This window comes from Erpetoichthys calabaricus, chromosome 14, assembly GCF_900747795.2.
Source record: "Erpetoichthys calabaricus chromosome 14, fErpCal1.3, whole genome shotgun sequence".
In the NCBI taxonomy this organism is placed as follows: Eukaryota; Metazoa; Chordata; class Cladistia; order Polypteriformes; family Polypteridae; genus Erpetoichthys; species Erpetoichthys calabaricus.
In genome coordinates, this window is record NC_041407.2 from 2,894,981 (window position 1) to 2,912,517 (window position 17,537).

Consider the following 17,537-nt stretch of genomic DNA (forward strand, 5'->3'; position numbering starts at 1 on the left):
AGAGCAGCATATGCAAACTATGATTTAAAGTAAATTTGGCATATTTCACTTTACATGAGGTTACATGCAAACTATGATTTAAAGTAAATTTGGCATATTTCACTTTACATGAGGTTACATTTTATTCATTTAATATATGCCTACTTATTCTGAACCAGGGAGTGGAAAATTGGCCAGTCAGAAAGCACTGCGGCCACAGTTCTCACTAACATTGCTGTCCATCTCATGTCTCCTCCAACATACAGGTGCTGTTTTAGCAGTGCAATACTGAAAGGCAATATTTTATAGTGCAAAATAAAATGGGGGTACGTATTTCTTTGTTTAAAAAATATATTTTCTCCTTCCCCGACTATACCGCATTGGTGTGCAAAAAGCACAACCCCACTACCTGTGTAGACCAAAATCAATTTGAGTGGTTTTGTTCGTAGTGAAAAGTGAAGCAAAATGACACCTTTTATTAGCTAACTAAAAAGATTACAATATGCAAGCTTTCGAGGCAACTAAGAGGTGTCATTTTGTGTGGTTTTGTTCAAAATTAACACTTCAGAGTCGTCGTGTCCACAATCTTACTTTCAAAAACTGTCATAGAAAGTGTCACCAGTCTGAAAGTGGTCAAATCCGGGGACATGTGGTCAGGGGAGGCATGCAGGTGAGGAAAAAACATAATGGTAACATAAAATAAATGTGTGGAGTGGTCTGTGCTATAAATTTGTTTTCTGTATGATTCCAATTATTTTGATCATTTTTATAGACCAAATCGCTGAATTTGCGCATTTCCTGTTCAAATACAGCAGAGAAGCGTGAGGTGTGGCAGCGACGTGCCTCCCCTCACCTCAGACTGCGCTCTCCCTCACACACAGGGTTGATGAATGCCTGTCACTGTCTCTCTCTATGTCGCCAATAGATAAATAGATAGATAGAATTTGGTATAGTAGGCAGGATTAGATAGATAGATAGATAGAATTTGGTATAGTAGGCAGGATTAGATAGTTAGATAGATAGAATTTGGTATAGTAGGCAGGATTAGATAGATAGATAGATAGATTTTGGTATAGTAGGCAAGATTAGATAGATAGATACTTTATTAATCCCAAAGGGAAATTCACATACTCCAGCAGCAGCATACTGATACAAAAAACAATATTGAATTAAAGATTGATAACAATGCAGGAAAAAACAGACAATAGCTTTATATAATGTTAACGTTTACCCCCAACCCCGGGTGGAATTGAAAAGTCGTATAGTGTGGGGGAGGAACGATCTTCTCAGTCTGTCAGTGGAGCAGGACAGTGACAGCAGTCTGTCGCTGAAGCTGCTCTTCTGTCTTGAGATGATACTATTTAGTGGATGCAGTGGATTCTCAACAATTGATAGGAGCCTTTTGAGCCCCCGTCGCTCTGCCATGGATGTCAGACTGTTCAGCTCCGTGCCCACAATAGAGCCTGCCTTCCTCACCAGTTTGTCAAGGCGTGAGGCGTCCCTCTTCTTAATGCTGCCTCCCCAGCACACCACCGCGTAGAAGACGGCGCTCGCCACAACCGTCTGATAGAACATCTGCAGCATCTTAATGCAGATTTTGAAGGATGCCAGCCTTCTAAGGAAGGTTTGCAGACACGTTTATTATACTGTACACCCTGATTTTCCACAGGCTGGCTAATATTTTTAACGAATGTGTGTGACATGTAGTTTTGCTGATCGGACATAAAACCGCAGTGAAAAGGCACAACGTGAGGCAGACGGTACCGTGGTGTCCTGAAGGGGGCGCATGTGAGCCCAACAGGTGCTCGTTGCTGTTCTTCTATGCAGAGGCGCCAATAAGCTAGCGATGTCAGAAAGTCAAGTGCACTGCAGCGGTCCGTTTATTTTTATTTTTCTGTTCCAACTGACTGCCAAAATGGAAGATTGAGACTTTTAAAACTAAAGGGAAATAAGGAGGACTTTTACAAGAAAGTGACGTTGATTTTCGTGGAGGAAGATAGGCGCATGGACTTCATTTACATAAGACCATAAACGGTTTTCAATTTTATAAGAAAATGGAATCAGACTAAGAAAAAAACAATCCAATATTTAAAAACTGAACTTTGACCGGATTCTTTTGTTTTTCTTGTTATCCTTTTGTTGAACCTTCTGTATTAAAATTGATTAAAGCATCAGCATTAAAAGCTTTAAAAAACAACTATTTCAATTAAGGTCGAAATTGAAATCCGTTTTTTTGAACACCACTCTATACTTTAATTTGTTTTAAATGAGTATGAATTTTGGAATTGCAACGGCAAATTTAGAACACATGGAGGGTGAGGAGCAAATGTGCTTTCCACTCTCTCTCGCCGCTATAAATATAAAGTTCTTTCTTAGTCAAATATGCGCCTTACCTGTGTGTGTGTAAAGAATGCTAATGAGATATGAAACATAACCAGTATATCGATGTGCATGTGGCCAATTTAATAGTGGATGAGCTACTCTTCTGGGCTCATAGATTTGTAAATCTGACTCTGAAGGAGTCACCAGCCATGAACCTCACCGCACGTCACTGGTCAAATCGGGTTCTGGGATGCCTAAATTACGCAAATGAATGGAAAACTTTGACTCCATATTTCTACTCCCGATTTGAAGCCATTGCGTTTGTAATGAGTTGGTCTGATATAGAGTATGGAAAATTGACTGCACAGCCATAATGTGAACATAACTTGTGAAGTCTGCATGTGCACGTGCTGCGGAGAGGCGATCGGAGTTGTCTGCCTGCGTATTCGGTGATTAGGTTTGTAAGACCTGCCCTGTGCACAGATCACCATATTCTCTCAAAGCATTTGAGTTGTTTTATTAGCCTTGCTATCTACTGGTTCTTGTGAAGACAAAACAGTACAACGGACATACTAATACCTGAAACACGCTGAAAGATACAAGACGGACATTTTAGTGTTTTGTCAATGCAACGGGATGTGGTAAAAACTGCCAACTCTTACTTTGAAACTTCACAGGCCGAGGCTAAAGAATGCGTACACAGGGAAGTAGACTTTTAACATACAAAGTGATCCAAATTCTAAAGATGTACATTAAACTGTATCTTGAAATAGAGTCATTGCGATGGATGAACGGAGCTAATGAGTGTAAAAGATGCACAACAGGTGACCGCATTATCATGATGGATGTTGTGATCGACGGCCGGCTGTTCAATCCGGTCGTGACATCCCAAAGCAAGAAGAATGGAGAAAGGCAGGCTTTTCTGGATACTGACCCCCAAACGGGACACTAGGTAGCAGCTCCCCTGGATGGCAACGGTTCCCCGGATTCCCTCAGAGCATCCTGGGACATGGAGTCCATTTCCTCAGCCCTGTTGGGGGGCCATGGGGAGCTCACAAAGAACCTGGGGATTTACATTATTACTACAACCCGGAAGTACTTCAAAGTCACGAGGCTGGAAGGCTGCAGTACTTCCGGGCTATTTGAGGAATGAGGATGTGGCAGTTGACCCGGAAAAGAAACACTTCCGGGTCATGGACTATTTAAAGAACTTTGGGAAACCCAGCAAGGAGAGCCGGAGTTGGGTGACTAAGCTGCTGGGAGTGGAGGATTGTTTATTGTATTAGGATTATTATTGGAGAATTGTGGCGTGTGCGGTTCTTTGTGCACTTTATTGGAAGAGAAATATTAATCGTGGTGCTTTTTACTTTTTCACAGGGCAACAGCGCCTCTTGCGTCCACACTGTAAAGGGTATCTCAGACATGACAGTCATAGGGGAAAATGCAAATGCAAATGATCAGTTCTTCCAATGTTTTTAAAAGTTTTTATCACTTGTGCCATGCAGTCATTGCCAGCTAGAAATGCTCTGGTGATCTGCCACCTTGGCAAGTCAGACTGGTGATAAAATAGATGACACATTGCTGGAATGTCTTCAATTGATGTTCGTATTTTCAGTTAACACTATCAGCACAGGTTATTATCGTGTCAAGAGGTGTGCAGCCTCCATCATCCATTTCCTGAACCCCATTTTACTCAGTCCAGGCCGAGTATATGGCATATATTACAAAATAACTGAACTGGACACACACACCATCCTGGCATCATCAAAAATATTGTCCTCATACTTAGCTAATGAGCATTGATTTCTTAACTTTATGCACTCGGTGGTCTCCAAGGGGGTTTAATGTGGCTCAGATGCTTTTACATTACTTCTCACAGGGCGGTCTTACAGTGCGAGGGCCAGGAGTCTCTCAGGTGTGTGTTCACGTGGTAATACAGCCAGGCCACAAATGGAAATGCAACAATTACACCTGCAGCTGAAAGTCTCAGTCCTCCAACTGGATTCCTGATAAAATAAAAATGCAAATGATAAGCGTGTCAACAACATTCAGTGCAGAAGGCACAATGACAAACACTCAAAACACTGCATTCGTCTATTAATATCCATCTTCTGAAGCTGCTTTTTCCTTTGCTTATTTGTGAGAATGCCTTTTCCTTCCTTTAGGTGTTTTAACTTGGTGAAGCCAACAGACATCTGAGGGGAGCCCAATGTCAGTCCAACGCCTGGCCCACTGGCACATTTAGCATTTCAGAGCCTGGACGCTGATTAACATCCAATTCATGCTTTGGGTAGTCGGAGGATAGAAAAGTGAAACCAAACGCATGACAAAGAATCATTATCAGAGCACAACTGGGCCCGAGGATTCTGCAGGAAAAGCTGTTTGCTCTTAAATCTCCACACAAGACTACAAAATCTTTAACAAATGACAGGAGACAAAGCTAAAGTTGTCCCAACGCCTCCACCAGATACTTTATTTTTTCGCCTCGCTCGCCAACCCCTGGGCCTGCACTACCCGTTAGCCTCTTTGCGGTTCTGCCACTCACGTATGGGGAAGCGGATGTACAATTTAAACAGATTGTTGTTTTCATGGGAATTGTTGCATGTGCATAATAGAACAAACTATTTTACATTACAGCGAGTAATTAACCATAGTAAAACGTAATAATTTGAAAGTAAGTTATGTTTCATGTTGCGTTATACAATTTTGTTCTGTTTGGCTTTGAAATTAACACGTAAATATTTTTAAAACTTACACTTTTACTGTAAAAAACAATTTTTTGAATTAAATTTTCATCAATATTGCATTGAATTTTGATTCTGTGTTTGGACTTGCATCGTGACAACGCAACGTACAACTGCCTGTGAGAGAATTTCATTTCTTTCTCGCGCTATTAAATAAAACGACTTTTTCGAATGTTTACCTCTGTGATTTGTTAATTATCTTTGTAAAAGCTATTCTAACGGGAAATGGTTAACATTTTAATACGAATGTTATATCAAGATCTCCTTTGTTGTGTAATGTTATCCCTTGAAGATATACTACATTAACTTTGTCACCTGTTAAAATTTTACATGTCAGAATTGTTGAACCAATTTTGAATACAACTAATCTTGTCCTATTGTGTAGCTATTTACTCAGACATAAATTACGTAATAACATTACGATACGTCCTTCAGTCAACAGTAATTCAGCCGGTGGAAGACCAGATGGTGTTAACGGTTGTAGATATTCTTCATGATATTGTACGTTGATGTTTTCATCTTTCTCACCATCACCATCAATTGTTTCAGCAGAGTCTATCGATACGCATTTAACCAATTTGCCGTGTAACAGATCGACATTTTTCGCGTTAATTCGTTTGACTTCATCGTTTCTCGGTGCTAGGATTGCCCGTGTACTCATTTCTTCTGTTGTTATCCCTTCGGGATGAAATTCATCAATAGGATTTTGACATTCCTTAATTGGGAACTTTAAGTGAAAAAAATGTAAAAATTTATAAGGGCTGAGAGCGCAGGAACTGCGTCTGACAAAAGCATTCACACCAATGAGAGGTGAGAGGACCGCAGGCGAGGGCCGTTAACCGGAATTGGTGAAGAGGAGGGTGGGACTTGGAAAAAAATCTCATGGCCAAAGTCTCATCTCGCCCCAGGATTTTGTCTATATAATAGAGAGATTTTCACTTCAGCTATAAGTCTCCAGTGTATGGTCAAACATTAATAGGTTAATAAAATGAAATAAAAATAACTTACTTGCCTGAACGGCGACAAAGGAGAAGCCATACAGCAACTAGCAGCAAACCAAAAAACTCCCTAAATACAGAAAGTACAGCACACTTACACATTTGTGTTTTCAGTAGTATCACACGAGTAACTTATATCATAATGACAGAGATGTTATCTTTCCAACATTCAAAGTGTACATATTAAAAGTATTTTATTCTTAAAACAGAGATTTCACGACAGTACCTTCTACCTATAAACTGCGAGATTAAGACTTGAGTCTTCTCCACCAAACCAATGAATTTAAAATGTCTTTTAATGTGTTTGGGGTCTGTTGAGGGATGATCATTACTAACCATTCAATACTCTGTACCGATATGTTATTCGTATAACCGTCCCCAAATCGCCACACGCACCACCCAACCCTGTTATGGCGATAAAGTAACGAATGGCCACTTTTATCATTCAGTTAAATTAGGACGACAATTTAATAATGTCATGATCTTAATGCCACGGTTCATTTCCTAAGAGCCATTTTGTTTTCTGGATTATGATTAATAATATAGTTTTGTTTGTAGTCCCGACTGATTCACCTAAGTAAATTATTGGTCCGCAATAGAAATAAAATCCTGTAGTACTTCTTTATATTCTTTGCTTTGCACCCAAATAAATAGAAGTTATCCCCAATACTAACAACCTAAATTGTGCTTCACTCACTCAGAATATGGAACCCATGTAGGAAGAATTTTAAGATAAAGCTTCCCTATCTGTGACACCTCTACACGAGAACCACCTTTTTCCACCCTCTCAAACATACACAGTTTTTAATGTCTGGAAGACATTCGTGATTAAATCACATAGAGATCTGCACATAGACGTTTTTGCATCCTACAAACAATTACACTCCAAATTTAACTTTCCAGGTCTTCAAATTAGAAACCTTGTTAAACAAAACCTGCCCAATTTTCCTCACCTCCCACCTACCTCTATGATGGAAAAAATATTGCTCAGTCTTGGAGGACTCAGACAGCATTTCCGTAACATATAAAACCATTCTGCAGTCCCTCCCTTTCAAATATCCAAGAGTACAGTGGGAAAAGGATCTCTCACTCAAAGGAGTGGAAAGTAGCAATGCAGAGAATTCACTGGAGCGCCATATGTGCAAAGCACACAATTATTCAACTCCAAATTATCTATCGAGTGCAACTCTCTCGTTTACAATTGTCTAAAATGTTTCCAGGAAGCGAGATCAAACCTGCGAACGCTGCAATCGAGCTCCAGCCTCACTGGGCCACATGTTTTGGGCCTGCACCAAATTAACATCATTTTGGACCAAAATCTTTAAATGCCTTTCAGACAGCCTTGGTGTCCCAATCCCTCCTAATCCCCTAAGAGCTGTATTTGGGGTACTCCCAGAGGGGCTTAAAGGGGAGAAGGACTAACAAACTGTAATGGCCTTTACTACACTATTGGCACGTAGAGTTATCTCGCTCAATTGGAAGAATCCTAACTCTCCTCTTTTCAGTCAGTGGGTAACTGATGTTATATACTATTTGAAACTGGAAAAAAATCAAATTCGCACTGCGCAATAACATTTTAGAATAAGCATTTAAATTGAGGAAGCAGGTTCTCTCCCCTCTTTTACTCCATTTATCTTTATTCATTTCTTAAAATTTATCCATTTACTTATTTAAGTTTTACTCTGCTGGCCTAGCTCTCTTTCTCAGGGTTGGGGGCCGATTTGTTTCAAACCTTTTTTTTGTAAAACTTGAGTTATTTGTATGGAATGCTATTTGATTTTAATAAAGTAAAAAAAAATAAAAATAAAAATCAATAGACATCACAGGCCACATTCTGGAGACACTTCTCACCGCCAGGCTCCTTAAATAAACTTTCTGCTGTACCCAAACGTAAATGAGTTTTAGGCCTGACTTACACCAAATGAACCCTGGACCTGGGCCGGTGACGAGCCAGTAAATACACTAACTGGGGGGGCTCTACCCGCTCTGCATTTGCCGCAAGTCACGTACCTGCCTTCCTCCTCATGGAGGATGTTCTTGGTTGCATTTCTGTAGACTGACAGACCCAGAGCACCAGCAACGATAAGGCAGGAAGCCATATGCAAATCAGACAGCTGACTCCATATTAAATTCTCTAAAATAAATGACAGCAATACTTTATTGTCAGGCAAATTTGAACTTTTTCTCGCATCACAGCAGCACCGCCTGTGGGGCCACCCAAATAATTCATTTAAGTGAAAACATTTATCACGGCGCCATCACAAAACGCGAGGAAGCACAATACAATGGATTAGTAAATCTCCATTTATTCTAATAAAGTGGTTTCACAGAATAGGAATCCCAAAAGCTGAATATATCTGATTGAGTCCAGTGTGACCAAGTGTGGACGTGTGAATCAGAGTGTCCTCTGATGAACTGGTAAAGAATGCACAGCTCCTTCCTGCCTTATCTCCGGATGCTTCTCAGATAGGATTTCTAGAAGGGTGAAAGAAATGGATGGGAAAAAAAACAACTACTGCAGTTTAAGTGGACATTGGCTTGCACAGAATTTGGTGGAGCCCGTGTACGAGGTGAGACACAAAAATAACTGGACTGGGCTTGGGGCTTTCCTGGAAAACCGTCTGGAGGTTGGCCGGACGTAATTCATAGAACTATATCCCCTCCTACACGCCGACCGGCTCGGTATATCCTGTGAAGAGCCCAGTCAGTATCTGCACATCAATCGCTACACAAGTTGCCGCGACAAAAAGCTAACAGCGAGACAAGACAACTGTCCCGCACACAATGCTTTTCCTGTAAAGCAGTTTTTGTCCTCAATCATCCTCCCTATTCGCCCGATTTAGCTCCCTGTGATTTTTACTTGTTCCCGAAAATCAAAAGTGACCTGACGGGAACACATTTTTTTCTTCAATGGATGAAGTGAAGACAGACATGGCAAGCCTGTTTGAAGCACCTCAAGCAGGAAGACTTCCAGCACTGTTTCAATCAAAGGCACGTATGGAGCAGTGTAAAGATCGGTATATACAGTGGTGTGAAAAACTATTTGCCCCCTTCCTGATTTCTTATTCTTTTGCATGTTTGTCACACAAAATGTTTCTGATCATCAAACACATTTAACCATTAGTCAAATATAACACAAGTAAACACAAAATGCAGTTTTTAAATGATGGTTTTTATTATTTAGGGAGAAAAAAAAAATCCAAACCTACATGGCCCTGTGTGAAAAAGTAATTGCCCCCTTGTTAAAAAATAACCTAACTGTGGTGTATCACACCTGAGTTCAATTTCCGTAGCCACCCCCAGGCCTGATTACTGCCACACCTGTTTCAATCAAGAAATCACTTAAATAGGAGCTGCCTGACACAGAGAAGTAGACCAAAAGCACCTCAAAAGCTAGACATCATGCCAAGATCCAAAGAAATTCAGGAACAAATGAGAACAGAAGTAATTGAGATCTATCAGTCTGGTAAAGGTTATAAAGCCATTTCTAAAGCTTTGGGACTCCAGCGAACCACAGTGAGAGCCATTATCCACAAATGGCAAAAACATGGAACAGTGGTGAACCTTCCGAGGAGTGGCCGGCCGACCAAAATTACCCCAAGAGCGCAGAGACGACTCATCCGAGAGGTCACAAAAGACCCCAGGACAACGTCTAAAGAACTGCAGGCCTCACTTGCCTCAATTAAGGTCAGTGTTCACGACTCCACCATAAGAAAGAGACTGGGCAAAAACGGCCTGCATGGCAGATTTCCAAGACGCAAACCACTGTTAAGCAAAAAGAACATTAGGGCTCGTCTCAATTTTGCTAAGAAACATCTCAATGATTGCCAAGACTTTTGGGAAAATACCTTGTGGACTGATGAGTCAAAAGTTGAACTTTTTGGAAGGCAAATGTCCCGTTACATCTGGCGTAAAAGGAACACAGCATTTCAGAAAAAGAACATCATACCAACAGTAAAATATGGTGGTGGTAGTGTGATGGTCTGGGGTTGTTTTGCTGCTTCAGGACCTGGAAGGCTTGCTGTGATAGATGGAACCATGAATTCTACTGTCTACCAAAAAATCCTGAAGGAGAATGTCCGGCCATCTGTTAGTCAACTCAAGCTGAAGCGATCTTGGGTGCTGCAACAGGACAATGACCCAAAACACACCAGCAAATCCACCTCTGAATGGCTGAAGAAAAACAAAATGAAGACTTTGGAGTGGCCTAGTCAAAGTCCTGACCTGAATCCAATTGAGATGCTATGGCATGACCTTAAAAAGGCGGTTCATGCTAGAAAACCCTCAAATAAAGCTGAATTACAACAATTTTGCAAAGATGAGTGGCCCAAAATTCCTCCAGAGCGCTGTAATAGACTCATTGCAAGTTATCGCAAACGCTTGATTGCAGTTATTAGGTTCAGGGGGCAATTACTTTTTCACACAGGGCCATGTAGGTTTGGATTTTTTTTTCTCCCTAAATAATAAAAACCACCATTTACAAACTGCATTTTGTGTTTACTTGTGTTATATTTGACTAATGGTTAAATGTGTTTGATGATCAGAAACATTTTGTGTGACAAACATGCAAAAGAATAAGAAATCAGGAAGGGGGCAAATAGTTTTTCACACCACTGTAGAAGGTGACAATGTTTAGAATGTAATTCATCAATATACTGTATATATATATTTTTTTTAACCAATCCAATTATTTTTGTGTCTCACCTTGTATAGAACTGGAAAGCATCTCCAAGTCTTGATCAACTTGCTTGATTCTTTCAAACTTGAGTATTACAATTTAGCTGCCACTCACGATCTACAAGTTTGGCTTTCCCGGCCGCCGCCACCAAGTTCAAGTTTACCGTCATCTGCATAAAATTCAATGGGATTCTCACTTTTAGGCCAGCGGCAGCAGTGCAATATAAACAACCTGTGAGAGCAAATACAACACCAAGGACCCTCGTGCGTTGTCAGCGGTGTCTGTTGAGCCGAGGATGAACACTGGCCCCCCGATTCTAGCAATGTGGGTATGGAGGGTCCCCCACCATTTGCTAAAATGGCGAAGGTAGAAGAGTGACTGTGCGGCACAGACAACAGCATACATCGCCAATTTTTTCCCGTTGCTGCCATAACGTTGATTGTTATAAATTTGAGTGCTATGTTGGGAGACGTTACAGAGCTTTGTCCTCACTGTTTGACATTTAATATAAAGGCACTTACATGAAAAATTGAACAGATTCAGATTCACTTAGAAAAAAGCATCTGTAAATTAGACCAGTTATCCCACAGCCCAAGGGTATGTCTTGTTTTTGATTAATGTGCTACAGTCTGTACTATGGTAAAACGAAATTCCTACGCTTGCATTATATTTCATCTGAGAGAATGTATACTTGTAGACAGTTGCCAAGTAATAAAATATGGTAACCTGATCTGCTAGGATATTTAACGGTGGCAAACACAGTAAACAGGACAAAAAGTCCGTTGATTTGACAGAAAAAGTACATGTTTACAATATTTTATGAAACACACAGCAAGTTCTTTTGCTCCTGTGGCTAAACAAACTTTTGAAAAATGAACCCCACTACTCTACACGTCTCCTTTGGGCTGGTGGCTTAGGCACTGGCCTACAATTACTCACGCTTAATTCTGAGTGAAACAATTCATCCACTGACTTTCCAGCCCCACTTATCTGAAGCCACATCACAGAGAATCGATGCCCATCCTCACTGCACTTGATACCAACCCTGGACAAGGCACTAACTCACCATGTGGCACACTTCCACATTCACCAAACTCCCTCACACCAGGCCAGTTTAGAGTCCCCAATAATCCTGATATGCAGCAAGGCTTTGGGAGGGAAAAATGGAAAAGCTGAAAGGAAACCCATGTAGAAACAGAACAGCTACAATACATCTCTCCATGTCAGTTCAGTTTTCTGTAATTCACTTTAATAACAGGATAACGGTCTGTGTGTCCTTCCAGTTGCTATGTCTCGATCATTCCAACAGATGGCACATCTCAAACATTTCTAGTAATAAAATGCATTGCATGTGATAATTCACTTTATTAGTTATATAAAATTTCTTGCATTAGGAATTTGTCAATAGATGGCATATCAGAAACACAGCTTGTGTAAATCCCATACCAAACGGCACATAACAGAGACCCAGTATTCCATAATGCACTGCAAACACTAATGCTGAGGTTTGGGTTGATTAGTTAGATTTCAACCTCTCTTAGACAGGTAGCATAGCTAGTCCACTTTAATAATAGAAGTGTCTGTGTGGTTGCTATGTCTCCATCCTTCCAACAGATGGCACATCACAAACGTTTGTAGCAGTGAAATGCATTGCATTTTTCATTCCAACAGCTGCCACATCTCAAACAAACATTCACACTGCTTTATGAATCCCACACACAATGGCATATAACAGAGACATCACACTGCACGGTGTACTGCAAATGTTAACGGTCTGCGTTGATTACTTAAGATATCAACCTGTCTTAGACGGGTAGCATTTCTAGTTATATTATTAAAGTGTAATGAGTATTTGTTGCAAGTCTTACTGGTGCAAACACATCAAAATATGGCTGTAGTCCATCAAGTACATGCTTCAGAGAATACGCTTACTCACACTATAATCCCAAGCAGGTCACTGAAGTTGTCCTTTGTGCCACGTGGGTTAGCAGTACTTTAGCTCTAGACCTGGAAAGCGCCATTATGTGGTGCAGGCTTTCGAAAGGCATTGTTATGTTAAAAAAAAAAATACTTAACATTGGTTAATTAAATATTACTTTATATTAATACCCGCTAAAATTTCAATTTATATTTTGGTGATTTGAGTTACAGATAAAGCTGGAGTGCTTTTTGTGAAAAGAACTTTAGAATTATTTAGGAGTATTCTATACCTGTTATTGCAGGAATGACACAGACCATAAAACACAGCCCTGATGGTATGATGTAGGCAGCCTGTGGAGAAACAGACAGCAGAGCATCAGAAAAAGGTTTTGTCTAAAATGAATAAAAAGAAACATCTTTTTTTTTTAATATTCTACTAGTAGGCTCTTAAATGGGTGATTGCTTACTGTGGATTTCCGATCAATGTTTGTTCACACCTACCAACAGTTCTCGCAGGTTTCTGAAACCCTGGCAAGAAGAATAAATGAATTTCCAAGACCATTAATGGGTCCACCACGCCAAAGGACGACCGCTCGCCTTCCCTCAGTGGGCCAGATCGGAGTTGTAAGTTTCAGGATGCGATAGGAAAGCGGATTCCATTCGGTTCATTCTTCTCAAGCATTCGTCCAAGGAACATATGATAAAAATCACGGCAGGGGGCACAGGGCAGGAAACGTAACTGGACGGAGTGCCAGTCCACCACATGCCAAACCCCTGGGCAAATCCACATTAACAGCATAAAGAAAACTGATAAAAATCAGTCTGTGCCCATGGCATTTTCCAAGCGCAGTAACTAACTCCTGTGTCAGTTTAAACGACGTATTTACTGTAAATTAAGTATTTTCCAACATCATAAAAGCCACTTAGTTGAGCGTATAAATTGCAGCAGGCACTAGCTCTCTAGTTTTTAATTACGTTAAACAATCCGATACTTACCATCCAGATTCCGGCATCTGGGTCGTTCACCTGTAAAAAGACAACTCGGCTGTGATCACAAATCTTTTGAAATGTAAATAAAAAAGAAAGGTAAAGACTCTTGACATGACACTCTTGTCTCTTCTACTGAACATAGCGAGACAAGTAAGCGCTTCGTAATTTGCATTTTTTTTTATTGTTTACGTTTGCACGGTACGCGTTTTAAAAACTCAATACGCGCACTTCGATTCCAGGAGGACTACAAGACCCGAGAGGGCACTCGGCCGGCCCGACTTCTACTTGCCTGCACGTAAGCGGCTAAAGCGAAAAAGCAGCCCATGCAAAAGTTGCACATTCGCCACATGGCCGGGAAACAACGCAGGAATGAACTGCTCAATTCACGTTTGGAAGCCTCGCTTTTCATTTTGGTTTCCTCTCCACTCGAAGAAGAAGAAGAGGAAAAAAAAACGGAAGTTATCCCGTTGCATTTTGGATATTGTAGTTTGTGAATGTGTAATTTTGTTAAGTTTTACAATACAATTCCCAGTATCCATTTCTCTACACGCAAAGAATGATACATCAAAATAATAATAATAGTAATACTCGAAGTAAAAGAATATCGTTTGTTATACGTTGCCTACATAGTATAGCGTATCCGGCTTCAGGGCGATTGACGCAGTTTTAACGCTAGGTGTCCTGGTTTAAGAGCTTTAAGTTACGTGCTATAAATCAGTACAATTCCAAAAAAATTATATCATACATAAAAATACTAAATAATAAAGAATCAGTCAGTTATCGTCCAACACGCTATATCCTAATACATGGTCATGGGGTCTGCTGGAGCCAATCCCAGCCAGCACAACCTGCACAGGCAGGGTGCCAGCCCACCACAGAACACACACACACATACACCCCAAGCACACATGAGGGACAATTTAGGATCGCCAATGCACCTAACCTGCATGTCTTTGGACTGTGGGATGAAACGGGAGCACCCGGAGGAAACCCACACAGACACGGGGAGAACATGCAAACTCCACACTGGGAGGACCCGAGATGGGAACCCTTACTGCGAGGCAGCAGCGCTACCACTGTGCCACCGTGCCGCCCCATAATAAAGAATGTTACATAAAAAATATTTTATTTTATTTAACTTAAGATGTCTTCCATCACACAGCACTGAAGATAGCTGAGTCCTTTCCTTGACAAAATCTGGGAGACCAGTATGCTTTTCTAATAGAATGTACTGTCAATATATATTAGACTGCTGAAGATATACTTGGTATTGAGGATAGGCGTCATGCTCTAATATGGTGTTGTGTCATTCATTTTATAGTGATCATACATCAATGTCAGTTTTGCTCAATTCTTTTGCTCCACTCTCTAAACTATAAACAAGCGGTTCCCAAACTCGACACTGGGGACCCACTGTGGTTGCAGGTTTTTGATCCAACCAACTTCTGCTTATAAGTGGATGCCAAGCCTACAAAAGTGAGCTGTTGTTGCCCAGTTTCTGCACTTTGGGGTCAATGTAGAAATTAGATAGATAGATATTTTAGCGTAGTTGGCAGGATTAGATAGATAGATAGATAGATAGATAGATAGATAGATAGATAGATAGATAGATAGATAGATAGATAGATAGATAGGAAAGGCACTATATGATAGATATACAGATATGAAAGGCACTATATAATAAATAGATAGATAGATAGATAAGAAAGGCACTATAAGATAGATAGATAGATAGATAGATAGATAGATAGATAGATAGATAGATAGATAGATAGATAGATAGATAGAATTTGGTATAGTAGGCAGGATTACATAGATAGATAGATAGATAGATAGATAGATAGATAGATAGATAGATAGATAGATAGATAGATAGATAGATAGATAAAAGGCATTATATAATAGATAGATAGATAGATAGATAGATAGATAGATAGATAGATAGATAGATAGATAGATAGATAGATAGATAGATAGATAGATAGATAGATAGATAGATAGAATTTGGTATAGTAGGCAGGATTACATAGATAGATAGACAGATGTGAACAAGCACTTGAAAAAGTAAATGGATGGACAAACCTATTAACATGTTACCTGACACTATCAGAGGGGATCCCCACAAAGCAGAGCCATAGATAGATATATTTAAAATAAAACATTAGGTTGTAACATAAAAACAGTGGAATTTTTGTCAAGGGACATTATGCTCAAACTATATAATGCACTAGTAAGACCACATCTGGTGGATTGTGTGCAGTTCTGGTGACAGCACTACAAGAAAGACATAGCAGCACTTGAAGCTGTGCAGAGGAGAGCAATGAAGTGCATCCCAAGACTTAGGGACATGTCCTAATGTGACAAACTCAGAGAATTAAGCCTGTTTAGTGTCGAGCAGAGGAGACTGTGTGGGGACCCAATCCAGGTATTTAAAATCCTCAAAGGTCTTGATAAAGTAGATCCAGCAACATTCTTTCAGCTTAAGGGTGAATCAAATACTCGAGGACAGCAATGGAAATTAGGAAGTGTGTTCAGGACTGAAGCCAGGAAGTACTTGTGGGACTCTGGAACAAACTACCAAAACATGTATTGAGCACTACAGTAACCGTGTATTTTTTTTTTTTGTGTGTATTAGAACTCACTGCCCACACTTATTAGGATGCAGAATATGCCAATCACTGAATTCCAGTGCCGCTGTCTCAGGCATACTCAGTTTTGACTCTGTTTTCTTCTGTCTTTGGTATATTCAAGTTTTAGAGTGTCTGCAATACTTGGTTTTAGAATTTGTCTTATTATTTCTGCAGTGTTGAATAATGAAACGGCATGTTCTGCTATATACCATTTTCAGAGATCTGCTACCTCTGTAACACCAAGTTTTACAACTCCCTGTCTAGACGAATCCATTTCTTGTAACTCCGTGCTCTGCTATCCCTGCAATGCTCATTATTGATATTTGGGGCCTCGCTCTGTTGGTTTTAATCAATTTTGAGACTCTGTTTCTTGCTATTTCAATTATATACTGTACTCTACTGCAGTCCAGTATCCATCCACCTTAGATGCACTTGATTTTCCTACTCATTATTCCTGCTGTCTTTTCTGTGCTTATTTATAACATTTGTCACCCTGGTGACTAAATGGTGTTCAGTTTTGAGCCTTAGTGCTCTGCTATCTCTACAAAATATATTATTAAAACTTGCTGTTTCAGGTATTCGGAGGGTTACCGTCAGGAATGGTGAGGATGCAGGGAGTAGAGTTGGCGAAGGTGGATGAGTTTAAATACTTGGGATCAACAGTACAGAGTAATGGGGATTGTGGAAGAGAGGTGAAGAAGAGAGTGCAGGCAGGGTGGAATGGGTGGAGAAGAGTGTCAGGAGTGATTTGTGACAGACGGGTATCAGCAAGAGTGACAGGGATGGTCTACAGGACTGTAGTGAGACCAACTGTGTTATATGGGCTGGAGACGGCGGCACAGGAGACAGAGCTGGAGGTAGCAGAGTTAAAGATGCTAAGGTTTGCATTGGGTGTGAAGAGGATGGATATGATTAGAAATGAGGACATTAGAGGGTCAGCTCAAGTTGGACAGTTGGGAGACAAAGTCAGAGAGGCGAGATTGCGTTGGTTTGGACATGTGCAGAGGAGAGATACTGGGTATATTGGGAGAAGGATGCTAAGGATACAGCTGCCAGGTAAGAGGAAAAGAGGAAGGCCTAAGAGAAGGTTTATGGATGTGGTGAGAGAGGACATGCAGGTGATGGGGGTAACAGAACAAGATGACGAGGACAGAAAGATATGGAAGAAGATGATCCGCTGTGGCAACCCCTAACGGGAGCAGCCAAAAGAAGATGCTGTTTCTGGTATTCATAGTTATGAATTTTCAGATGCCTTTACTAGACTTTCAACTATATT

General features: G+C 40.5%; 1 protein-coding gene across 2 annotated transcripts; it reads right to left on the reverse strand.

Moving 5' to 3' along the window:
• Nucleotides 1-325: 325 nt before the first annotated feature.
• On the reverse strand, nucleotides 326-14,111 carry tmem220 (transmembrane protein 220). Of its 2 annotated transcripts, XM_028818330.2 has the most exons (6): nucleotides 13,921-14,101; nucleotides 13,638-13,667; nucleotides 12,932-12,992; nucleotides 8,054-8,177; nucleotides 6,054-6,113; nucleotides 326-4,307 (listed from the first exon to the last, which is right to left on the reverse strand). In XM_028818330.2, the coding sequence occupies exons 1-6, from the start codon at nucleotides 14,038-14,040 to the stop codon at nucleotides 4,175-4,177; spliced, it is 528 nt and encodes a 175-aa protein (XP_028674163.1). In that variant the 5' UTR covers nucleotides 14,041-14,101; the 3' UTR covers nucleotides 326-4,174. The 2 variants fall into 2 exon arrangements, with proteins under 2 accessions (XP_028674163.1, XP_051774859.1); XM_051918899.1 differs by lacking the exon at nucleotides 6,054-6,113 and having other exon boundaries at nucleotides 13,921-14,111.
• Between the last annotated feature and the right edge of the window lie 3,426 nt (nucleotides 14,112-17,537).

What these genes read in the sequence shown, in the direction of transcription:
- tmem220 (XM_028818330.2), bottom strand. Translation starts at nt 14,040, where the DNA reads ATGAAAAGCGAGGCTTCCAAACGTGAATTGAGCAGTTCATTCCTGCGT. An exon ending in TGTCATTCCTGCAATAACAG is followed by an intron (nt 8,178 to 12,931) that starts GTATAGAATACT and finishes CATTTATTTTAG; the next exon opens with AGAATTTAATATGGAGTCAG. An exon ending in CTTTGTCGCCGTTCAGGCAA is followed by an intron (nt 4,308 to 6,053) that starts GTAAGTTATTTT and finishes TTATTTTATCAG; the next exon opens with GAATCCAGTTGGAGGACTGA.